Consider the following 25,946-nt stretch of genomic DNA (forward strand, 5'->3'; position numbering starts at 1 on the left):
CCTCACCACCCCACCATCACTATAACAGGTTAACTGGGCCATTGTCACCTCCCTGTTTGTACGTTTTTGCTGTGCATAGCATATTGCCCTGGTGGTTCGGTGGTTTGCACTATTGTCTCTCAGCGCCAGGGACATATGTTTGATTCCTCTGACGAATGTGTCTTTGTGGAGTTTGCATGTTCTCCATATCTGCATGGGTGTCCTCCGGGTGCTCTGGTTTCCCACCATAGTCCAGAGATGGGTGGATCGGCCATGGGAAATTGCCCATAGTGTCCAGGGATATAGAGGCTAGGTCATAGAGCTGTACTACACGGAGACCTTTGGTCCAACTTGTCCATACTGACCAGATATCCTAAATTAATCTCGTCCTATTTGCTAGCATTTGGCCTATATCCCTCTTAACCTTTCCTATTCATGTATCCATCCAGATGCCTTTTAAATGTTGTAATTGTGCCAGCTTCCTCCACTTCCCCTGCCAGCTCATTCCATACACACACCACCCCTGGTCTCTTTTTTTTTTTTAAATCTTTACCCTCTCATCTTAAACCTATGCCCTTTAGTTTCAGACTCCCTTATTCCAGGAAAACGATCTTGGCTAATCATGTTATCTATGCCCTTCATGATTTCATAAGTCTCTATAAAATCACCTCTTAGCCTCTGAGGCACCAAGGAAAACAGCACCTGGACTATTTACTGAACACTGGAGATAAGAGTAAAAAGTAGAATTATCTATCCTTACCCTGTACAGGCCAATTAGGTGCTTAAGTGTAGGACTGAGAAAACATTCCTACAGGTCAAGAAAGCTTAAATACAGCAAAGGAGCTCCTCCATTGCCATCCTCACTATAACCCTCCAAGATCCTAGCAGCTTCTTCAAGCCACATCCCATTCAATTCACACATGGCCCTGACAAAGGTGAATTAGCCATGGGAAATATGGGACTATGGCAGGACAGTGGGAAGCTGTGTCTGAGTAGGAGGGTCAGTGCAGACTTGGTGGATCAGTGGCCTCTTCACATTGTAGGGATTCTATGATTCTCAGATTTTCTACGTTGAACTCATGCCAGTTCTTCTGATTGTGAAGTGCATCTTTTCCCTCGAGTGTAGAATATTCAAAGGTTGTTCTGTTGGCTCTCATTTCCACTCTCTCTGGTCCATCAGGTTTCCTCCAGATATCAATAACCTGAGGCAGTTCTAATGGGATATAACCAACGTTCTTTTAGTAAAGCATAATGCATCACAAAACAAACTGCAAAAATCCTATCGCACAATGCTTACACTCTCAAGTGAACTGGTTTCTGCAGATTTGTCAGAGGACAGCAGCAGGACAGGCATTGCTCAGGTGATTTCCACTTCCCTCGAGCTAGCTCACTATGCTCTGAGGCAAAGTTTGGTCTCATAAGTACTCTTTCCATGCAAAGAAGCTGTAGGTTCTAATTCTGACACTGTCCCGTCTCCAGCATATAATAATCATACCAATATACAGCACCGAAACTGACCCTTCGATCTGACTTATCCATGCTGACCAGATATCCTAAATTCATCTAGTTCCATTTGCCAGCACCTGGCCCAAATCCCTCTTAAACCTTTACTATTCATATCCCCATTAAACCCTTCCTATTCATATCCCCATTAAACCTTTCCTATTCATATACCCATCAAGATGCCTTTTAAATGTTGTGTAGAATGATAGAATCCCTTGAGTGTGGAAACAGGCCATTCAACCCATTGAGCCCACACCAACCTTCTGAAGAGCTGCCCATACCCCTACCCTTTAGATATACCATGCATTTCCTGTGGCTAATCCACCGAGCCAGAACAACCTCAGACAGTCTGTGCAATTTAGTGGTCCACCCTCCCTGCACATCTTTGGACTGGGAGGAAGCCAGAGCACCCAGAGAAAACCCATGCAAGTGCTGGGAGAATGTCTACACGGAGTTTGCACAGTCACCCAAGGGTGGAATTGAACCTGGGTCCTTAGTGCTGTGAGGCAGCAGTGCTAACCACTGAGCCATCAGATTGACAACTGGCAAGCATCACAAACATGTCATGCATTCCAGATGGGTTTAGTCCATTAATTCAGTCAGACCTCTCTGCATCTCCATGGAAAGAGGCTTAACTCTTGATTTTAACTAACCCTGACCTCTGTTTTAGCTTACACTCATTGTTCACCACTTTTAGATCTCCTCCAAGCTTCTGCACTATAATTATGTAGCAAAATTCCACCACAGTCACGCATTCAGCTGATGAGCAGTCCACATCTCATTTCAGGCAGTTCAGGCCATTGGTGTTGAGTTCCTGCACTCAGTATAAACATCCTTCAGCTAACCACAAACAGACTAAAATAGACAATCTTCTGAGCATTGGGTCATCACCAGGCTTCATATGTTTTCTCCTTCTGGTTTCATTCTTGTTTAATTTAGCTTCACTTGGGCTCATCCAGTAACTTCATTTAAGATTTTCAAGGTATGAACAAGGGACGTGAGATGACTCAAACACTTGAGGGAGAGAAACCATTTCCTTTGGCGGTTGGGGGCAGGGAACAAAGTGGGTGGTGTGTTACTTGTTTTAGGGGGTATATCTAAGTGTCTGAAGCTTCTGAGCCAATGGTTGATATTTACAGACACTTGAAATATGAAGCACCCTCCACATTTTAAAAAAAAGGCAAAGGATTGATTGGGTTTGGAGTCTTCAGGAATATGGAAATGGGATCTGGAGTTGCGGGGTGGGGGGGGGGAGGCTGGTGAAAGGGGAGGGGATTTGTCCAAGCATGGAACAGGCCTGAGGGTTGAAGGGCAGGGTCTCCTCCAATTCCTGAATTGTGGATAATGATACCTTGGGTTTTCAATGCTTTATGCTGATGCCTGTTTATTTCTCTCCTGTGTCCCTTACTCACTACAGTTTGTGATGCCCAGAACGTGAAAGTGGAACCCTTCATTTACGGCTACGTGGGGAACCAGGCGATCCTGCGGTGCCAGTTTGTGGATCCTGACAACTCGCTCCAGGTCACACAGATCACCTGGATGAAGAACCCCACCACCAGTAAGGTGAACCTGGCTGTGTACAACCCCGACTTTGGCATCAACTATCCGACTGACACCGGCGGCCGCATCCACTTTCGCAAGGTCACCAACACGGACGCCACGCTGATCATTGATCGCCTGGAGATGGCGGATGATGGGATTTACAGTTGCGAGTTCGCTACCTACCCTGATGGCAACCAGGATGCTACCACCAACTTGACCATCCTAGGTAGGAAGAATGTCTTCCTTTCCTTGGACACTCCTCTTTTTTTCCCCATAGTGCAGTGGCTTTGACCCTATTGGACAAGGGCAGTCTACACTGGAGCTGAGGGCCATCTCTGTCTTCCCTGCTCCTCTTCGAATCTGGACCTCCCACAATATCTCCAATCACTCAATTCCCCACTGTCAGCATCCTATGGGATTACCATTGACCAGAAGCTCAACTTGTCTTACCATATAAACACAGCAACTATAAGAGCATCTCCTGATTCTCCAAAACCTGTCCACCATCTACATGGCACAAGTCAGGAGTATGAGGGAATGCTCCCCACTTGGCCCTGCAGCTCTAACAACACTCAAGAAGCTCAACACCATCCAAGACGAAGCAACTCTTGCTCAATTGGCATCACATCCACAAACATCCACTTCCTCCACCCCCAATGCTCAGTAGCAGCAATATGTAGCATTTACAAGATGTGCTGCTGGAATTCACCGAAGATCTCAGGCAGAATCTTCCAGCCTCGTGACTACTTCCATCTAGAAAGTCAAGGGCAGCAGGTACAGGGGAACACCACCCACATCAATTTCCCCTCCGAGCCCCTCACCATCCTGGCTTGGAAATATATCGGCCGTTCCTTCAGTGTCACTGGGTCAAAATCCTGGCATTCACTCCCAAAGGGCATTGTGGGTCTATCTCCAGCGCGTGAGCTGCACCAGTTCAAGAAGGCCGCTCCCCCCCCCCCACCTTCACCAGGGTGATTCAAGGATTGGCAGTCAATGTTGGCTCAGTCAGTGTGTCCACCCCCTCCAGAAAGAGCAATGAGAGGCCATTCAGTGGTCTGTGCTTGTACTGGCTCATGTTTGAATGAACCCCATCCATTTTTGTGTCACGTTTGCCCTCTCCATTTCCCCCATTGAGTTTGTGGTGGAGACCCTGGATTTGAGAAGTGCTGCACTTCCCAGTTCCTCAGGGACAGCTAACCTGTGAAGCATTGTCACTCTGAATAGATTGTTCTGCCAGTCAGCCATGTTGGTGTGGGGCTGGGGGACACGAATCACCCACAGACCCTGTAGGGAGGGCAGATCACCTTCTTTTATAAATGGGACAGCACAGAGGCTTCTAACTACAATCCTAAAGCCCTGCTGTCACCCATTTCCAAGTTTGCTTTGTTGTCTTTTTTTGGGGGGAGGGAAGACGGTAATGGAAATGTGGAGTGACTTTCTCAAAAAAGAGAGGATTTGAATGCAAATAAATTCCTGATATTAATTCCAGGCTCGAGGATGGGGGGGGGGGGGATTGTTTGACCTCGTCGTATGACCCGGGAGATGTCACCTTGAACCTTGGGAAGTGCTCATGGACAGCCTTGTTTCTCATCCCTGTGCCTTTTGCTCATTGTTTATTTCTCCTCTCCTCCCTCTCTCACAGCCAAGCCAGAGAATTCAGGCAAAACGATCCTTGTCCAAGCTGGACACGCTGAAGTCCCCGTCGCCAGGTGTGTCTCTGCAAATGGGAAGCCTCCAGCCACCATCAACTGGTCAGGGGGCTCTGAGGGCAACGTTTCTGAGACTGTTACCAAAAACAACAACGGCACTTTCACAGTGACGAGCGAATACTTGATGATTCCCACCGGTGACAACAACGGGGAGAAGCTGACCTGTGTGGTAATGCAACAGGCACTCGATCGGCCAGAGACCATTCCCATCACACTCTCTGTACAGTGTAAGTACTCGTGGGTGTGCCCAGCTCTCTGCTCCATTCCCCTGGTTGCTGAAATCGACCTTTTCTCTAACCATTTCAGTGTGTTACTCTTGGGCAGCTGTTCTTGACTCGTTCTGTTCTGACAAGACTCTTGTCAATGTGAATTTGCAGTTGTCGAATTGGGAACACTGTTTCTAAAGCATAAACTTTTAAAACGTGTTGGCTGTAACATGATTACCTTGCCAACACTTTAAACACTGTTTCTAAAGTGTGATTTTTCTTGAACACTGGGTTGCACAAGAATGCAGCCATCATATTATAGAAGGACTGTTTCTATCTGGCTAGGAAATACCATTCCAGCAAATATATTTCTACAGCCAAACCAGCTTCATTCATCAAAAAAAACTACTAAGCACTGGGAAATATCAGTGTTAATTCCCAATGTTTGTGCAAGCGTAGCAGTGGTTAGCACTGCTGCTTTCCAGCGCGAGGGACGAGGTTCGATTTCACCCTTTGGCAACTGTCTGGGTGGAGCTTGCACATTCTCCCTGTATCTGCGTGTATTTCCTCCTGGGTGCTCCAGTTTCCTCCTCAGTTCAAAGATACACAGGTTAGATTATGTCTTAGCCATGGGAAATGCAGGGTTTTAGTGGGGATCTGACTCCGGGTGGATACTAGATACGTCAACTAGCCTCTTTCCGCATTGTTGGAATTCTATGATTCCTTCAGGTGAACATTTCAATCATTGGGAGCAGGCTTGTGTCACTTGCCTACTCCATCTGGGTGTGCGTGTAGCAGGTTTTCAGCAATGGAACGGTCCCAAAGACAATCCGTACAAATGTGACTGAGGCTCTGAAATATTGGTAGAGGTGACTTAAAGCTTGGTCAGACAGAGAACTTTTAATAAGTGGCTTTGTAGGTGAGGTGATTCCAGAGCTGAGGGCCCGGGCAGCTGAATGCGTGGCTCCCAATGGAGGACTGTTAAGAATCACGGTAGATGCTGGAAGAAGTGACAGACTCAGGAAGGGATTAGGGGCTGGAGGAGGTGACAGAGGATTCCAATACAGGGATGTATATTTTTGCTCCTGAATCTCTTTTTTTGGGGCAGTGTGACATTTTTCCTTAAATCTCTGAATTTTCAGATGCACCTATCGTGAGCATTGAGGGATATGATGAAAACTGGTACCTGGACCGGGAGCATGCTTCATTGACCTGTAGCGCAAAAGCCAACCCCCAAACTTTGAATTACAAATGGCTCCTGTGAGTATTAAATTCCTAAATTAAGTTAATTTTTTTGATCTGGTCGAGGGAGTGTTGAGAGGATATAATGTGTGAATATCCAGAATGCAGGACCCAACAGAATGTCAATAGAGTTTCCATGGAAACTGGTAAATGGGCCACCACAGCTAGGAGTAATGAGGCCACTCAGCCCTTCTGTCCTGATTATCAGAGGGTGGTTCATCTGCAGTATGACGATAACGAGTTAAACAGAGGGGTCTCCGTTAATCCCCTTAACCCAACAAAAATCTAACTCTACTTTCTAACTTTCTCTTATAAACATTCCCTGCCTGTCCCTGAATGCATAATGTTTTTGTGGTCTGTGTCCTGATGAGTATCATCATCCAAATTTCTCCATATTGGGCCCAGTGTTTATTTGCCTTTATATTGATTTTCTATATCCTGATGACTCTTGTCTCTTTCACTTCTCCAGTTCCCTCCGTTTGTGTTTGGCTCTGCGTTAGGACCAATCTAGGTGACCTCTCCCTTCCTCATTCTGATTCGAATGGTTTTGCCCCTCACTCCGTTTCCCCCCAACATCATGTGCTGAGTGGAATAAAGGAGCCCTTGTCTAACCTAACCATGACTTGACTGATGGGCACGGCCAGAATGGTTGCTGGTCCCCCTTTACTGAAGGATCACTCATCAGGAGGGGACATCGTTTAAGGTGAAGGGCAGGCAGTTTCGAGGGCATTTGAGGAAGAAAATGATTTTCATTCAAAGGGTTGTGGGGGTCTAGAATGCACTGCCTGGGAGCGTAGTTGAGGTGGGAAACCTCACAACCTTTTTAAGTGTATGGATGAGCACTTAGCCTTGAAATGTTATTGACATTCCTATGGGTCAAGCGCTGATTAAATGGGATTAATGGGTAGATAGGTTGGTGCAGACTCATGGAGGGGGGGGGGTTGGGGGGAGGGGGAAGAGAGGAGGAAGGGCCTTTTCTGAGCTGTAAGGCCTTCCAACATATGACCAAGTGTTCACCCAAGTGTCTTCCCTGCTCTTACTTGCACACCCTCTTTCTCCTGTTTTAAGCTTTCTTTATAAATAACTGCTGACTCTATATGCTCATTAGTCATGGCATCGCCTTGTGGATTTGTATTAATTCAGTTCTGAGACTACTATGCTGGTCCTGGTGAGAGTCTTGTATAGGTTGACATTCTGCTTATAGGTAAAAACAATGACTGCAGATGCTGGAAACCAGAGTCTAGATTAGAGTGGTGCTGGAAAAGCACAGCAGTTCAGGCAGCATTCGAGGAGCAGTAAAATCGACATTTCGGGCAAAAGCCCTTCATCAGGAATACTAAATGGTAATACTAATCTAGATTCTGCTTATAGTCTTGTTCCATCTCTTTCTGACTGTGCTCTATACCTCCCCCTCTCTCCACAGGAATGGGAAACCCCTTCCTTCCTCCATCCAGGTGGATGGACACCAGCTCACTGTACGGGATGTGAGTTACATTGTCAATGGCACCTTCACCTGCGAGGTCACCAACAGCCTGGGCACAGGTCGGGCGAAGATGGACGTTGTGGTTCGTGGTGAGTTCTGTTTCTCTGTTCCTCCAATTTGAGATCTGACCCTGAGTGTACATGCTCACCCTGGGAGACAGCTAGGCTATTTAGGAAGTCAGTGAAAGAGTGGGCAGGGGAGCCCAGTTTGTTTACTGAGCCCAATGGACTTAGTTTCTAGGCAATTTATAATACCCGCTGCTTTGATTTGGTTAAAGTCAAACTCCTTCATTTTGGGAATGGCAATACCAAAAATGCTGCTTTTTCTGAACCTGTTTATTTGTCAGCTGTATAATTTTTGCAAATAATGGAAAGACCTTACTTTTGTTTAGCAAAAGCTATGAACAAAGCTTGAACATTTGAGCTACTCCATCTCCACTTGACCATTTTTTACTTTGAGTATCGTAAGCTTGATGGGTGTCCTATGTGGCACTGTTGCAGGGATGGAAGGACATTTTGGATGCATGCATTTGATTACTGAAGGTGACAGGTGATGTTTAAGAGAGTGGTTGGAGAGGCATACAACATTCAAGGTATTGACTGCAAATATTTTGCTGAACCACTACAAAATTCTGGTTAGGCCACACCTAGAATATTGATCCAGTTTTAAGAATGTTATGAAGGTACAAGCGAGATGCACAGAAATGGTCCTGCGATGGACGAATTTTTAAAAAGTGTGTTTTGAAGAAGTGGAGGTTGTTCCTGTTGGCACAAAGAGGAGATTTGAAATAGGATGATGACCGATTGAAGATAGAATACTGAGAAGCTGCTTCCATCAGCTGCTAGCACAATTCTGTATGTACTGAACAGCAGTACTAAGTTACACTTCCAACCCGTATCTGATTATCAGTCGGGTTCATCATGTGGATTGCTGTGCTCTTACTAATGAACCACAATGTACAGGAGGCGGCGGGGTGGGGTCTGGGTCCCTGATCTTATGAATGTTGTGACTTAAGAATGCAATCTGATGCAGGGGTATAACTTTAAATTTCTAAGTACATTTCCTGTATCATTCTGCATCTCCTTCCTTGTATACAAGTCACCTTGCAAATGCACTCAATAACGGAACCCCATTCATGACCCAGGGGCTGCTTGTATTCATATTACCTGGTTCCCATACATTTATCTGTCCTCTGCAGTCAAAAGGTATACATCCAGGTATTTGTACTTTTATTTTGAGTTAGGCAAAAGTCTGGGCTGCAGTCATTTCCTGGTATATTCTCCCTGGCAAAACACCTTTTGACCAATCGACTTTTCTTTTGTTCTGTCGTAGTATAAATTCTTCCTTGTGAAATGTGGTAATCTTGTATTTGTCCTGATTAGCTTTGACAACTTGATTTCCTGTTTTATATTGTCTTAATGATCGTATTCCATACTGCCGTGTGGCTAATTCTGCTTCCTTTCCGTCTCTGGTTCTGCACATTTATCTTTAAATCAGTGTCCCTCTGTAACTTCTATTTCTCCATTTTCTTTAACCTGTCAAAATTTCTCAAGACTTTGACAGATTCTGTTGAATCTCACCCATAACCTCGACCTAGGGGCTCAGGCACAAAATTCTTTGGAATTTGCGTCATGGGTAGATAAGTGTTTAGCACACTTGCCTTCATTGCTCAAATCTTAGAGTGTAGAGGCTGGGATGTTGTGTAAATTTGTATAGGACGTTGGTGGAGCCATTTCTGGGTACTGTTTCTAGTTCTGTTCATCCATAGTTACACGAACAATATCATTAAACTGGAGAGAGAGTTCAGAACAAAGTTACCAGGATGTTGTCAGGAATGGAGGATTTGAGATACAAAAATAGACTGGGACTTTTTTTCATGGGAGGTTGAGGGGTGACCTTACAGAGGTTTATAAAATCATGAGGGTCATAGACATTGTGACTAGCGAGGATCTTTTCCATAAGATGGGAGAGTTTAAAACTAAGGGGCGTATTTTTAAGGTGAGAGGAGAAAAATTTAAAAAGAGGTTGGTTTGTGCATGTAATGAACTGACAGAGGAAGCGATGGATGCAGGTATGAGGTTACAATGTTTAAAAGACCTTTCGATAAGTACATGAACAGGAAAGTTTTAAAGGAATATTGGCCAGGTGGGAGTAGTTTAGTGGGAACATGGTCAGGTTAGTCTGAACGGTCTGTTTCCATGCTGTATGGCTCTGTTCCAAAGATAGCTATCCATGTGTACTGAACTCCCTCATCCTTGCACCTATCTATTCTGCCCCAATTCCCAATTGCTTGACGTTCCTTCTTTTGAAGTGTGTGGTTTCCAAGTTGGGACCCAGTCCTCTGGCTGGACCCCAGTTGATACCTGTTGTCATTGTAAGCTGCGTCTTGGAGAGAGCAGAGCAGACTGGGGACTAAAGTCAGGAAGTTCCATTTTATCCCCACTTGACCAGGGAATGGGGATAAAATGGTGCATTTGTACCTCAATCTCCTGGATGGCAGCACACTCCGGTGAGCACGGGGGTTGATGAGGATGATGAGCCGAAGTGCTGCCTTCATCTGAAACTATTTTCGAGGGAAGGTTTTGACCAGCAGGGAGCAAGGCTGGTCCAACAACAAACATTCTACTTTAGAGAACCCGGGAGGAACCAATCCCACAAGTGTAACTATATAAATGTCTCCTGACAGTAGCAGGCTTATTTTTCACACTGTGTGGAGTGCAGTTGGGTAATGTAGATTTTTGTTTGTGTGTGTGTGTGTAAAATAAAGAAAAATCACTGACCAACACAGTGGGATAATTCTGTCCCACCAATCTGTCAGTCAGATCTGTCCTTCTATATTTTTTTGCCTTGGCATCGCTGACAAGGCAGCATTTATTGTCCATCCCTTATTGCCCCAGTAGGCAGTTAAGAACCAACCACATTGCTGTGGGTTTGGAGTCACATGCAAGCCAGACCAGACAAGGATGGCTGTTTCCTTCCCTAAAGGACATTAGTGAACCAGAATGGGATTTACCGACGATGGATTCATGGGCCAATTGTTAGACTCCTCATTTCAGATATTTTTATTGAATTCAAATTCCACCATCGGTCGTGATGGGATTTGAAGCCAGGTAATGTGTGGGGATTTGGGTTGACAGTCCAGCGATCGTACCACTAGGCCATTTCCTCCCCAAAGAGGAGAGATCTCTTGCTGGTCAATGCGTAAACCTCTCGGGTGTCTACAAGTCACTGATTTCTTTAAAGAAAAAGGCATGCAGCTGTAGATGATGTCTTTCTCGAGTGCTTCAGGGCCATGCAAGTCCTTTTCTGTTTTTTGAAGGAAAGGTTCTGTTGTGACACAGGCAACACAGCTGTCAAACTGTGTATAGCAGGATCCGACAAGCAGCACTAAGATGGTCACCTGGTGTCATTTTGCTTTCAATGATGTTTGCTTCATCAATACACCATACAAATATGGATGAACAACATTGGTAATGGCAAGGGTATGCATATGACAGTTTTGACTGGTCTTCAAAGTATCTGAAGTGGTAATATGCCAGGGGAGTGGGCCTGTTGATGGGAATGTGTCCATGCAAGCATTGGTTGAGAATTCTGAACTCCCAGTCTCCCTTACAATGTTGTTTGGAGTCCAATTGCATTTTTAGAATCTCTGCAATGTGGCAACAGGCCATTTGGCCCAATGAGTCCACACGGAGCCTCAGAATAGCATCCCACCATCTTCCCCAACTCTGCATTTCTCAAGGCTAGCCGACCAAGCCTGCATATCCACAGACCTTTCAGGGCATTTAGCATGGCCAATCCACCCTAATGTGCACAGTTTTGAGAGGAGCCCGTAGCACCCAGAGGAAACCCATGCAGACACTGGGAGAACGTGCACACTCCACACACAATCACCCGAGGCTGGAATCGAACCCGGGTCCCTGGGGCTGAGAGGCTTGGCAATTTATTACATATGAATACCATCTGTAAATAAACTGAACTAGCAAAAGAATATCATTTGCTTTTGTTCACTGCTGGGGAAAACAGGTTTTGTTATTGTCAAAAATATGTTGTATAACTTTTTTATAATCATTTTGACCTCCCCGATCATGTTGCTGCATTGGAAGAAAAAGTGTCAAAATGTTGAAACTTCTATTGTTGTGAGTCATTTCAGTTTCGCCCATTCTCTTTATTCTCTCCATTGTTTAATCCCGATGTTTGAAGGGTTGTTCCTCCCAACCCCTCCACAGCCACTGCTATCTACTTGGGGCTCTTCCTGCATTAAATAAGACCAAGGCTGGTCCGAGACAAACTCAACAGAAAATGGAGTGGCCTGTTCAGTCTGTCCAGTCATTTGAGACCAAACTTGGCTAAACTATGTAGCTTGAAACTGTTTTGATCATCTCTGCACCATAACGACAGATTTGTATTTTAGTCCAAATCATCGGTGAAATCTTCCAATACAGCAGTCTTTCGCGCATTGAGGCTCTCAAAAGAATAATGGAATTAATGAGCGTTTTTAGGGGGAGTGATAATATTTGATTATTCCATGCGAGAGTTATTGGGTGAATTGTACCCTTTCACATTCCGAGCATTATAGAGTGTGTGCCATCTTGTCTGTGGTGATTAGCCAGGCTTGTGCTCTTGGTGATTGGGTGAGGGTGGTTAAATAGAGAACCTCCTGACGACAGTATTATCAATTCTTTGTGGGTGAAGAAAGCCTTGCATTTGTATGGAGCCTTGCATGACTGCTGGCTGTCATTACTTCACAGCCAATGGACTGTACGTTTGCAGGAAATGTGGCAGCCTGTTCAGTGTACAACAAGATCCCTCGTTGCTGTTGATGATCTGGATGATCTATGATTTGGTGTTTGGTTGTAGGGGAGAATGATTGGCCGAGGCTTCAGGATGAACTCCGGCCTAGTGGCTGAATCACACCAGCCCGTGCAGGCTGACGAGGCCTCCATTTGGAGTGGGATTTCCCAAATTGGCAGGGGGGCCAGGCACCTCATGGGACCACAAGCTCTAAGTGATGATGGCCGTGCTGACAACAGCCCAACTCCCTCACCATTCCCACCCGGAGGGCTGGTGGCAAAATTTCATCATCCAAAACAGGCTTGCGGTGTTTGGGATGAGAAATTGAACCAGCTCTGATCTTGACATCAATGTAGCACTGTCTTCCATACTGTCCTGGAAGATGACAGCCTTTGGGTCTGTTCTTCTATGCTCCAGGCTAGCTAGCCCTGGAGTGGGGTTTGAAAGTGGAACTGGTTTGACTCACCATCTCCTCTTTGTACATGCCAGTACTATCAATGTCCCAGAATGACTAGAGTCTGCTTTGGCTGAAGGATAATATTAATCAACAGCAAGCCCCCAGTACAGTCTCTTTTGTATCCTTCAGCTGAAAGGACTTTGCTCCTATAAAATTAGTATAATCCTAACTCTAACTCTATAAAGCTGGGGCTCCTCTTTGTTCACCTACGATCCACTTTGATTTGGACAAGAGTCCCTTTTGTTTTCAGCTCTTGCCCTCTCACTGTAACTGAGTTCAAAGAGAGAATGGAAAGCAAATCATTAAGAATAACACAATTGGCCCATATGTCAGAACAAAGTCTTGTTTGCGATTCCTGATAAATGATTTTTCTTCACTGGAAAGGTGGTGTTAAACTTGAAAGGGTTCAGAAAAGATTTTAAGGATGTTGCCAGGGTTGGAGGGTTTGAGCTGTAGGGAGAGGCTGAGTAGGCTGGGGCTGTTTTCCCTGGAGCATTGGAGACTGAGTGGTTACCTTATAGAGGTTTATAAAATCATGAGGGGCATGGATAGGGTAAATAGACAAAGACCCTTTTCCCAGGATAGGAGAGTCCCAACACTTGGGGACATATGTTTAAGGTGAGAGGGGAAAGCCTTGAAAGGGGTGTGTGTGTGTGTGTGTGTTTTGAGCTGTCAGAGGAAGTGCTGGAGGCTGGTACAATTACACATTGCAAAGACATGTGGATTGGTATATGAATACAAAGTGTTTGGAAGGATATGGGCCAAATGCAGGCAAATGGGACTAGATGAATTGTGGATATCCAGTTGGAATGGATGAGTTGAACTGAAGGGTCTGTTTCCATGCTGTACAACTCTGTTTGGGATTGGAAGAGAGTAATGGCACTAACCTCCCTTTTGACCTCGAGTATCCTGTATTGGGGTGGGTCTTGCTGAAGGGCAAGTATTGCACTGGTAGCCTTGTAACTTGCTCCATTCTCGGGGCCTATTCTCCTGTGTCCATTCCTAGATCTTTTCAAATCAGCCTATTCGGAGATGCTAGGGCACATCTCTGGGGTTTGACTCTTATCTCCTACACTTTTTGAAATGGAGGCTTTTCTTGTAACAGTTTTGTGGACCTGTGTAGATGTTTCCACCACTGGAAGGATTAAGGGGATTAGATTGGTGTAGGCTCTACATTGTTAACCAAAGCATATCCTTTCCGGTTATGTATGTTGTAAGGTGGGGAATGCAGTCAGTAATTTGGCCCCAAAATGATCTCCCGCTGATCAGGCACGTGATCTGTTTTTTATGATGTTGGTAAAGGATAAGTTGTTCAAAGAGGTAGCTTCTTCATGAGCATCTTGAGGAATGGAGAGAGGGAGGTGTAGAGGTTCAGGAAAGAGATTCCAGAGGGAGTTTTGGGGACCTGAAGTTCTGGGTATCAATGGTGGAGAGATGGGGAGTGGGGCACGAGGCTGGAGTTGGAGGGACACTGGTTTCTCAGTCGGTGTCTGAGGTGGAGGAAATTGTAGAAATGAGCAGAGGCTGTGGCTGGAGTGGGGGTTGGAGGGGAAACAGCGTGGGAATGTTAACACAGTGGTGTTGCGGAATTGACGCTCAACCTGTGGAATGGTGGAGACAGGTTTGAAGGGCTGAACAGCCTATTCCTGTTCCTGGATTCAAATGACCAGCTGAGAATGAGAAGTGAAACTGGATTGGGCAGCCCACCGCGTGATGATGTGCGGCAAGGTACGTGACTGGTGGTTGTCAAGATCCCCACTGAGCTGAGCGACCAGATTCCTTGGCATGTCGGTGGAGGCCCAAATAGCTGGTGCTGGAAGCGGGGAGAACCACCCAGTGGCTGCGGGATCTTTCTATTCCCGAACGGAGCATTACTCTTTAAAAGGAAATCGTCTCTGTGGACATGGGTCTGTGTGATGTTGCCCCATCAGGAATGCTTATTGTGTGGAGACTGTGAGGGTGCATTGGACTTATTCAACTCCACCCTTCCCACGGTCTGCTGCGCCAACAGTGATATGATCCATCATTTTGGCTAAACGTATGCAAAATGTGTTTGTTGATATCTCCCTTCATAATGACATGCCTATTGCAGGTGCTAACATTTCCAGTATACATGCTCTATTACCTATATATGAAAGTGGGTCTGACAGGGTAGATGACCAATCCCAACAACTTGGCCCTAACTTCTCCAGTTCTTGGCACCACATTTTTTTTTTAGGAAGGATATCAGAGAAAGTGTAAAACAAAAAAGAAATTCACAAAACTGGCTCCAGGGTTGAGGAGTTTCAGTGATGCGGATAAATTGGAGAGATTGAAGCTGGTCTTTCTGGGAGATGTGGTGGTTTGAGAAAGGCCCTTTTTGATGGGGAGTAACCATTCCTATTGATGAAACAATCGAGAACCAAAGGACACCAAGCTAATGAGATGGTGAAAAGTGAATAATACTGAAAGATGTCTTTTTTCAAAACAGTGTGAGATTTGGGTCTGAAACACACTCTGGAAAGAAAGGCGGGTTCAGTTTACCCATTCGAGAGGAAATCGGATTATTATCTGAAAAGGAAGATTAAAGTGGGGGAGGTGACATGAGGTGAATTGCTTCTTTTGTTTTGGAGAACCAGCACAGGCACAAGGGACCGAATAGCCTCAATCCATGCCATTACCACTTCTGGGACCTTCTTCTGTAGTGAAGGACAATTTGAATCTGCAAACGACTCATGAGGGGCGTCAATCTAAACGCAATCTGTTTCTTCTTCTGAAACTCGTCATGGGGAGGCGTTGGCAAGAGATGGGTGGCAGCACGGAGGCCATCCAATCGACTGAAAAGGATGGAACAGGCTGCTGGTGCTCCAATTATGCAAGGAGTCTGGGAGCGGGTTGAGTCAACTAGCCAATAGAAGGCTGGTGTGGGGCGGGTGGTGTGATCATGTAGTGAAGGTTCCTCTGGGATCCAGCCTGTCACAATTGGTAACTTGAGTGGGAGAAGGGAATAGTTTGTGACAAGTGGTCAGCAACTAAAGAGACAAAGGGAAATTTATAGAAACGAGTACCTATTGTTTTGGCTTTGTTCTTCACCTCATCTTTCTGGGAGAGTCAAGTGTTCTGGAATTTCACTTTTTTGTGTTGTATTGTGTCTCGCTGCCTTTCCTTTTGTATATATTTCCCTTTGTGTATGTGTTCTAACAAAGTGTCATTGTAAGTACTTTGCTTCCCTGGTCACCCAGTGGTGGCTGTGCTCTGGGTTAAGGCTACATCCAGTTGGCCCTGTTTCCTGTTGTACACAGACCATTGCTATGCAGTTATGATGACTGTGTGTGTCTCTGGGTCCCACCTGGTCATTACGCCCCTGAGTTATTGGGCAGTTGGGTCTGGCAAGCATGTAAAGGTGGACAACTTTGTGGAAAGTGGGGGGAAAAAAAAGCAGTTTTGGCAGTTAGCATCCTGAAAGCCCTAGCAATGACCCTGTATCTGCTGAGTGGTAAAAACGGATGTCCTTGGTTGTGAATGGAGTTTTGTTTTTATATTTTGTTTTCTTATGGCTTGTTCTAATAGTGATCCAAGTCTCTCAACCACGTGGTGTATTGAGTTGGTTCTAGATGTGACTTTTTTGTCATTTGGAATTTTAGAGTTTTGGGTTTTTCACTGGCGGGTGGATCTTTCCATTATTTGTGATTGTCCAACTTCATTTATCCCCCTCTCTGTTTTGTTGCACATTTTTTGGTATTGGCCGTGGTTCAAAAATATCGAAGTCACTGGAATTGGCAATATTGCTGGTATAGTGGCATTGAAGCTGGGAAATTGTCAAGTCCATTGGAGGTCACAGATGGAAGAAAGGAAACCGACTGGCTTGTGACTTTAGACCCCACACTCCAACCTTGTTAATTTGTGCAAACCCCTCATACAATAACCCACTCAGCATGCTTGTGGTCAACCAACAAGAAAATGCAACCCCCCCCCCCCCCCCCCCCAACAATACTCGGAACAAACCGGGGTGAGCTGTACTCTGAATTTTTTTTTGTTTAAAAATGGTCTGGTTGTTGTATGACACGGCATTTTTATTTTATCCCATTGCGACTTTGGCAATTTACCAGAGCAGCAGTGGGAATACAAGGAGGCCATTCAGTCCTGATTGAGCTACTATCTATTGTTCAATTCCTGCCTGCACCCTCCGTCTTGGTGCACACGCACCGACACATGCGCAAGCACAGGCAGACACACAGACTCACACAAGCGCTCACAGATGCACATGCACAGGGGCATATACAGGCACATCGAGAGCCCCCAGGAGGAGGTCTCTTAAACCCCTTGTCCACAAGATTCAATTGATAGTTTTTCATTTTGAATTTTTAAAAAATGTTTAAGCGGACAGTTCCTAGCTTTTTGCTCTTTTCTGGGGAAAGGGGGAGGAGGGGTGAGAAGCGATGGAGGATCGGGAAGGAGAGAGAGAGAGAGAGAGAGAGCTTTGCATTCCCCTTATTACTGTGAGTAAAAGCTTCTTTGACCCCCCAAACACCAACCTACCTCTCTACCCGAACCATGGGCATAGGTGTTGGGAGCAAGGCAATGATGGTTGTCCGACCGCGATTTCTGTAGTTGTGTAGAGTGGGAAACATTTGTGGGCTTGTTGCTAAGGAGATGCCGGATGACCGGGAACCTCCCCGATGTGTTTTTATCTCACCCCAGAGAAACAGTTGCCGCAGCCGAGCAACGTGGGAGCGATTGTGGGCGGCGTGATTGGTGGGATCTTGGCACTCTTGCTCATCGCCGGCCTGGTTGCCTACTTCCTGCACAAACGCCAGCGCGGGGCAGCCGGCTCCTATGAGACCAAGAAGCGGGTCTTCGGCACTGGGAATGGCGCACCCCAGCCCGAGTACACGTACCGGCCGGACTCTGACTCAGAGAGGGTGCCCAGTGCCACCGTGACAACCAGCTCCACAGTGGTGGGCCACCACACTGGTGAGGCGGAGAAGCTGCTGACCAGTGAAGCACCTGATTATGAGAACTTCAAGAACAGCCAGAAGGAGGAGGAGGAGGACGACAAGGAACTGGGTAGCTCCAAGGGACCCGCTCTGTCCCTCCCAGGCCACCCTCGGGATGAGATACAAATGGAGGACGATATGGAATCTCAACGAGATGGCTCCATCATCTCCAAGAGGGCTGTCTACGTCTGAGGGTCCGAAAGCCCTGGCCCCACCACCCCCTCCATCTACGCCCCAGCACCCCCCCACCCCAAAATGAATCAGACAGCATCACTACCCCACTTCATTTGTCCTTCCCAATAAACTTGGGGGTGGGGTGTATCATCAGTGACTCCGTGAGCTGCAGTGTGCACATGTTAATAAGATGGCAATCTAAGGGGGAAAAGTGTCAGGACCCAAAAGTCTGGACTGACAGCTGTCATAATGGCAGTGGAACTTGGGAGGGGTAGGGATTGGGGGTAGTGTAGGTAAAGGGATCTGTATCTGAATTGAGTTAGGGCTGGGGGGGTTGGTATGGGTGGGTATGACTGATTAGGTCTGATGTCTGCACTGAGAGTCACACTGTTCATTTTTAACAAAAAAAGTGGAATTGAGGAAGGGTTGGGCAAAAGCGAGGAGGAGGTGTGGTCGATTAATATCTGGCCTGGCTGGGGGAGGGGTTAGAGTCTGAAGGACTTTTTTTTTCCCTCTACTGCTCAAACGTTGCACCATCACCCAATCCCACGCCAAACATTTGGGCTTCCTCCGACATCAAACCCCAGGAACAAATCACCGTTCCAGCCTCCCAGCTCCAAAATCAGAGTATGCAACTGGTCTGTCGATACTTACTCTGGTTGGTGTGAACTTACCCCTAAGACGATGTATGTCTGTCTCACCCGCTCTTTCCCCCCCCCCCATTAAATTTGGCATTCAGAAGAGTTTTGTGCAGGGGAAGGGATGGGAAATGCTGTGCTTTTTTTTTCATTATTGTCCCTTTTGCAATTTCCGTCCTGGACTGGAACCTTCCAGGTGGCCACTTCCTTGCCTTTTCCAGCCACCTGAAGCTTTTTCCGTGAAACGGGTTCCGGGCTCCTGATTCTTTTTTGTTCCCTCTGCGTTTTTACATCATTTTTCCCCCCCCCCCCCCCACTTTTTTGCAAGGACTCACGGGTGTGGGGGAAGATGTAAAAACGCAGAGGGAAAAGAAAATCCCATGCTGCCGAAGATCCAAGCCTATCCCACCTGGGCCAGGTGTAAGACCAGACTTGTGTCAGGTTTTATTTTGAGTCGCTCTACTTCATTTTTTTTTCTTTTCTTTTTGTTTTCTATTTTTAACAAATGTGAAGGCTTCCCACTTTTAATGTTTGAGTCACACAATGTGCTGTTTTTGTCTCTGGAGTTTAAACAATAAGGTACGTGCTGTGTTGCCTAAGTGTCCCCCACACAGTGCAATGTAATAAAGCCAGGAGGGATATCAGAGGCTGACCGTTTGATTAGGAATAATCTCTGGAAGCATTGTATTTCGTTTTACGATGTGGACTACTGGGAAGAATAGGTTGTCGGAACTAAATGAAGTTAACTAGCATCCTGATTTGAGTTGATTTGATCCCAAACACAAACCATTTTTAGAATGTTTTAGACTTCCCTCGGTGCATCTGTATATTTTTTTGTGAATATATATATATATTAAAAAAATTTTCCAATTTGCTTTGCCTCTGTTTTGTGTTTCAAAGAAATACTTTCTATCGTGTGGTTGTGTTTCATATTTAAGGTTTCGGTTTTAGGGTGGGTCACCAACTTGCATTGACATAGCATTCTTTTTGTTTTTAAACTGAGTAAAACTGCCCGGAGGATTGCATGTCAGGCATTCGTTTGACCCTGAGCCCGTCGAAGTGACCAGAAAGTTTGGTCAAAGATAGGAGTTGGAAGGAATATTTTGAAGACCAGATTGGGGGAAGATGGGTGAATTCCTGAGCTCCGAGCCCCAGAGAGCTGAAGGCATGGCCACCAGTGGCAGTGCAATAGGAAGCTGGAGGAGTGGGGTGATCTTGGAAAGCTTTACTGGCTGGAGGAGGTTACAGAGATAGGAAGGGGTGTAGGGGCTGGATGAGGAGGTGAACGAGGTGGGATTGAGGTGTAAGGGCTGCCTCTCTGAGTAGTCCCTCTGATGTTGTCACAGTATTCAGAGGATATGGAAAGACATGAGGGAATTGAGTTACTTGAGAGTGTCTGCATAAAGGATGATTGTGGGGATGTGGTGAGAGGGCAGTTATCTTCGCTGGAGTGTCGATTCCTTCTCCACATGCCACACAAGAGGCCAGTAACTGTCCAGCTCAGTACTGGTAGCGAGCTGCAAACCCAGAAGGGGTGAGCTGAGATTTCTGTTTTCTGTGACAGATTGCTGCCTGCAGCCACACCGCACTCCTGTTCAGCTGTGTGAACTTTGAACTGATTTGTGCTGGTGTGTTCCTGATTGAGTTATTGAATGCCAGCAGATGTTTAAAAAGTGAGCAGGGTGTGTGTTAACTGTTGCCTGTTCTCGGTGAGCTCCTTTACAACTTGAGTTAGTATCTCTAACTACAAACAGTATTACCGTAACATCTCCTTTGGTCAGTCTGTGACCTCTGTCTTAATGGGGCAATACTGGTATAGATGGGCAGATGAACCTCTCTGTGTCTCTCTCTCTGTCCATATGATGGAAAGGGCTCTGTGTGGAAGGGCCTGTGAGCTGAGTGTATTTGCAGATTGCAGTGAGTTTAATGTATTCGTTGGCTGTCTTCCACTTTTTAACTGGAAGTTGTGAGGGTGACAAATAATCAGCTGGCTCCTGGGGTGGGAGTGGGAAGGGGAAGGTTCTATTTTTAGAGATGCAGCAGGAAGAAATTTCACAATTTCATTGAAAAATTGAACATAAAAACTGGACGTGTCAGCAGCCCCTGCGTGCACAGTAAGATCCCACTGACTTGTCCAGTGGATTGAGTCAATAGACAATTGGTGCAGGAGTAGACCATTCAGACCTTCGAGCCTGCACCGCCATTCAATATGATCATGGCTGATCATTCCTAATCAGTATCCTGTTCCTGCCTTATCTCCATAACCCTTGATTCCACTATCTTTGAGAGCTCTATCCAACTCTCTCTTAAATGAATCCAGAGACTGGGCCTCCACTGCCCTCTGGGGCAGAGCATTCCACACAGCCACCACTCTCTGGGTGAAGAAGTTTCTCCTCATCTCTGTTCTAAATGGTCTACCCTGTATTTTTAAGCTGTGTCCTCTGGTTCGGCACTCGCCCATCAGCGGAAACATGTTTCCTGCTGCCAGAGTGTCCAATCCTTTCATAATCTTATGTCTCAATCAGATCCCCTCTCAGTCTTCTAAACTCAAGGGTATACAAGCCCAGTCGCTTCAGTCTTTCCGTGTAAGGTAATCCCGCCATTCCAGGAATTGACCTCGTGAACCTACGCTGCACTCCCTCAATAGCCAGAATGTCTTTCCTCAAATTTGGAGACCAGAACTGCACACAGTACTCCAGGTGTGGTCTCACCAGGGCCCTGTACAGCTGCAGAAGCACCTCTTTGCTTCTATACTCAATTCCTCTTGTTATGAAGGCCAGCATGCTATTAGCCTTCTTCACTACCTGCTGTACCTGCATGCTTGCCTTCATTGACTGGTGGACAAGAACACCCAGATCTCTCTGTACTGCCCCTTTACCTAAATTGATTCCATTGAGGAAGTAATCTGCCTTCCTGTTCTTGCCACCAAAGTGGATAACCATACATTTATCCACATTAAACTGCATCTGCCATGCATCTGCCCACTCACCTAACTTGTCCAGGTCACCCTGTAATCTCCTAACATCCTCATCACATTTCACCCTGCCACCCAGCTTTGTATCATCAGTAAATTTGCTAATGTTATTGGGGAATCCTCAAGGCTCTCGGCAGAGGTGGGGGTGGAGTGTGTGGGGGGAGGGGGGGGAGGGGTCAGTTCATTTGGCTGGATGGTGATGCAGGGTGACACCAACAATGTGGGTTCAATTAGAATCCCTATAGTGCAGAAAGAGGCCATTCGGCCTGTGAGCCTGCACAGACCGGGCTGAGGAGTGGCAGATGGAGCTCAACCCTGTCAAGTGTGAGGTTGTCCATTTTGGAAGGACAAATAAGAATGTGGAATACAGGGTTAATGGTAGGGTTTTTAGTGAGGTGGAGGAACAGAAGGATCTTGGGGTCTATGTTCATAGATCTTTGAAAGTTGCCACTCAGGTGGATAGAGCTTGTAAGAAGGCCTTTGGTGTATTGGCGTTCATTAGCAGAGGGATTGAATTCAAGAGTTGTGAAGTGATGTTGCAGCTGTACAGGACCTTGGTTAGGCCACATTTGGAGTACGGTGTGCAGTTCTGGTCGCCTCACTTTAGGAAAGATGTGGAAGCTTTGGAGAGGGTGCAGAGAAGATTTACCAGGATGTTGCCTGGAATGGAGAATAGGTCGTACGAGGATAGGTTGAGAGTGCTAGGCCTTTTCTCATTGGAACGGCGAAGGATGAGGGGTGACTTGATAGAGGTTTATAAGATGATTAGAGGAATAGATAGAGTAGACAGTCAGAAACTTTTTCCCCAGGTACAACAGAGTGTTATAAGGGGACATAAATTTAAGGTGAAGGGTGGAAGGTATAGGGGGGATGTCAGGGGTAGGTTCTTTACCCAGAGAGTGGTGGGGACATGGAATGCGCTGCCTGTGGGAGTGGCAGAGTCAGAATCTTTGGCGACCTTTAAGCGGCAATTGGACAGGTACATGGATAGGTGCTTAAGCTAGGACAAATGTTCGGCACAACATCGTGGGCTGAAGGACCTGTTCTGTGCTGTATTGTTCTATGTTCTATGATCCTCTGAAGAGGAGCTCACACTGCACATCCCTGGGCACTATGGGACAATTTCCCATGGCCAATCCACCCTTACCTACACATCCCTGGGCACTATGGGACAATTTCCCATGGCCAATCCACCCTTACCTACACATCCCTGGGCCCTATGGCGCAATTTCCCATGGCCAATCCACCCCTAACCTGCACATCTCTGGACTGTGGAGGGAAACCCACACAGACATGGGGAAAACATGCAAGCATGACGCAGACCGTTGTCTGAGGTTAGAATCGAGCCTGGGTCCATGGCACTGGGAGGCGGCAGTATTAACTTCTGTGCTGGAAAGTTTCCAGAAGGTTGCACCTCCTTAATCTCCTTAATCTCCTCGCCTGGGGGTATGTTGACCCTCATATTAAACTCCCCATGAGTTGTAGTTTTTCTCTTTCTGTCTAATGATCTCTAAGCCTCTCTGGGACTATGAGCAACATCACTTGTCTCTACCTGTACAGTTTATTTTTTTTTCCCTTTTTTGGTCTCTTTGTTTACTGCATTGTTTATATTGTTGCTGTTTCCTGTAACTGATTAACCCCAGTGGTTAGAATGCTGTGGGTAACCCTGTTCAGTTTGGAAGCTGCTCTGGTGAATTGGCTGGCTTATATGTAGTGACTGCACATTGATCTTATTTCCTTTTTTTTTTGTCTGGTGGGGAGAAAGTGTCATTTGACTTCTGTTTTTCGATTTTTTTTTTTTGACCTGTTTGTCAGCTATTCCCTGTGTGTTTTTTTTGAATGACTCTATATCTCTTGGCGAACTGAGTGGAAATAAATGGAAGGCAAAGGTTGGGGGTTGTTGGGGGAGCAATGCAGGTCCAAGGTTTCTATGTGAAGGGTTAGCCAGACCAATAGATGGGGTGGGGAGTGAATGTTGTATAAGCCTGTAAGGACTTGAAACGGTTAACAATCATCATGAGGACACTTCCCTCCAGGGACTGGAGTCAGGAGCACTTACTTGGAATTGAGTTGTCTCTTGCATACAGGAATGTGTCAGAATGTACAAAATGGGACCCGGCAAAAGCTATTTTTGAGCCATATTTCCAGCAGCTTGGACATACTTCAGTAGAGCCTTGTGAGAAGACCATTATGTATCTCAGATGAGACGTGTAATGAGATCTTTTTAAAATCCTATTCGCTGTTTTTTCAAGATGGGTGAGGAGAGGTAGAGGACTGAGGGTGTACCATGGGCGAGAGCTGTCTGGCACGGTGAAGGGGCAGGGAGATAATCCTATGCCTTGTAATCCAATTTGGAGAAAGTCGGGAGTGCAGATGCTGGAGATCGGAGAAAAGTGTGTGATGCTGGAAAAGCACAGCAGGTCAGGCAACATCTAGGGAGCAGGAGAATCGACGTTTTGGGCGTAAGCCCTTCTTCAGGAATGAGGCTCATTCCTGATGAAGGGCTTATCCTGAAACATTGATTCTCCTGCTCCTTGGACGCTGCCTGACCTGCTGTGCTTTTTCTGTACCCCACATTCAAGCCTATTTATTGATTTCTGTTTTCACATATACAGAGAGAGAGAGAGAGACAGAGACAGAGACACAAGTGGTGTTTTCGCATGCTCTACAGCCAGATTGTAACATGCAAAGTGCATCAGGGTAGTAGAAAGACAGAGGGTATTGAGAGAAGAACAGGATGAACAGAAGAAATACATAACGTTTCAGGCTTCTGTGGGAACAAGACTGCACACTTCCACGATGACACTGTCAGGGTCAGAGATGGATTGGTAATAATAATTTATTTTACATTTTACATCTCCTGTTTGTTTCTGGTCTGAATTGTTCTGTTAAATCATGAAGCGCAAATCATCTCATGTGACTGCAATGGCACAGACATGAAGAACGTGGCTTTGGGATGAATGTGGTTAACTGTGTGTTTGTGAACCTCCCAGAAGGTTCTGCCTAATATTGCAGTATTCTCAAACTGGCTGATCTTTCACGCCCTCCCCATCCACTGGTGTGGTTCAGAACTCCAGAGAGTCGTTTAAGGTACAATCCGAGTCGAAATTGTCCAATATTATAGACTGCGCTTCTTTGTTACAGCAAATGGATTTGTGTTCAGCAAGATCTCTGAATAGGACATTGATTAGACCACCTTTTAAATACTGCGTTCAATTCTGGTCTCTCTCTGCTGTAAAAAGAATGTTGTGAAACTTGAAAGGGTTCTGAAAAGATTTGTAAGGATGTTGTCAGGGTGGGAGGGTTTGCGCTATGGGGAGAGGCTGAAGAGGCTGGGGCAGTTTTCCCTGGAGCATCAGAGGCTGAGGGATGACCTTTATAGAGGTTTATAAGATCATGAGAGGCATGGATAGGGTGAATAGCCAAGGTCTCTTCCCTGGGGTGGAGGAGTCCAAAGTTAGAGGGCCTAGATTTAGGATGATTGGCAAAAGATTTGAAAGGGACCTAAGGGGCAACCTTTTCACAAAGTGGGTGGTGTGTGTATGGAATGAGCTACCAGAGGAAGTGGTGGAGGCTGGTACAATTGCAACATTTAAAAGGCATCTGGATGGGGACATGAACAGGAAGTGTTGAGAGGGGGATGGGCCAAATGTTGGTAAATGGGACTAGATTAATTCAAGATATCTGGTCAGCATGGACAAGTTGGACCGAAGGGTCTGTTTCCATGCTGTATGGCTCTATGACCTCTCTCCGTCTCTGCCTATCTGTCTCTGCACTGTCCTCCTCTTTGCCCCTTCCCTCTCTTTCTCTCCCACAACCCACTCTCTGGCTCCATGCTGTCGCTGAAGCCTTTGTAACATTAGGGTACACAGACCTATATTTTGGTGAAGTGTTTTACAATGTGAGAATTGCTCAAAGCACTCTTTTGGTAATGATATAGTTTTTGATGTCTGAGCACTTATTATGGAATCATAAAATATTACACTATAGAATGAGGCTCTTGGATCCATTGGGTGGATACCTGTCAGCATCCATTTTAATCCTATTTCTCAGCCCGTGGCCTGTGTAACCTTAATGCTATGGTGTTTCAAGTATCCACGTAAATATTTCTTCAATGTTTTGAGAATTCCTGTCTCTAACACCCTTTTGGGACAACTGTTTCCAGATATTCACCACCCTCGAGGTGAAAGATTTTCTCCTTTAAATACCCCCTAAACCTCCCACCCTTTTTACCTTCAATCCATAACCCCTGTGAAGTGAACTGAATTG

General features: G+C 45.9%; 1 protein-coding gene across 3 annotated transcripts in view; it reads left to right on the plus strand.

Moving 5' to 3' along the window:
- The window catches only part of LOC122544222 (nectin-1-like), a 69,391-nt gene that overhangs the window by 20,304 nt on the left and 23,141 nt on the right, over positions 1-25,946 (plus strand). For 2 of the 3 annotated variants that reach the window (XR_015753537.1, XM_043683301.2), the window contains exons 2-5: positions 2,900-3,250; positions 4,667-4,960; positions 6,082-6,199; positions 7,605-7,753. Coding sequence is in view for 2 of the 3 variants with exons in the window: in XM_043683301.2 (XP_043539236.1) it covers positions 2,900-3,250; positions 4,667-4,960; positions 6,082-6,199; positions 7,605-7,753 (912 nt within the window). In the remaining variant the exon portion in view is untranslated. Of the gene's footprint in view, positions 1-2,899; positions 3,251-4,666; positions 4,961-6,081; positions 6,200-7,604; positions 7,754-17,595; positions 19,578-25,946 lie in introns of those variants that run through there. The other variant, XM_043683300.2, reaches the window with a different exon arrangement.

Source organism: Chiloscyllium plagiosum, unplaced genomic scaffold (assembly GCF_037043375.1).
Source record: "Chiloscyllium plagiosum isolate Xiang-an unplaced genomic scaffold, Cpla_swu_hap1 HiC_scaffold_38, whole genome shotgun sequence".
Taxonomy (NCBI): domain Eukaryota; kingdom Metazoa; phylum Chordata; class Chondrichthyes; order Orectolobiformes; family Hemiscylliidae; genus Chiloscyllium; species Chiloscyllium plagiosum.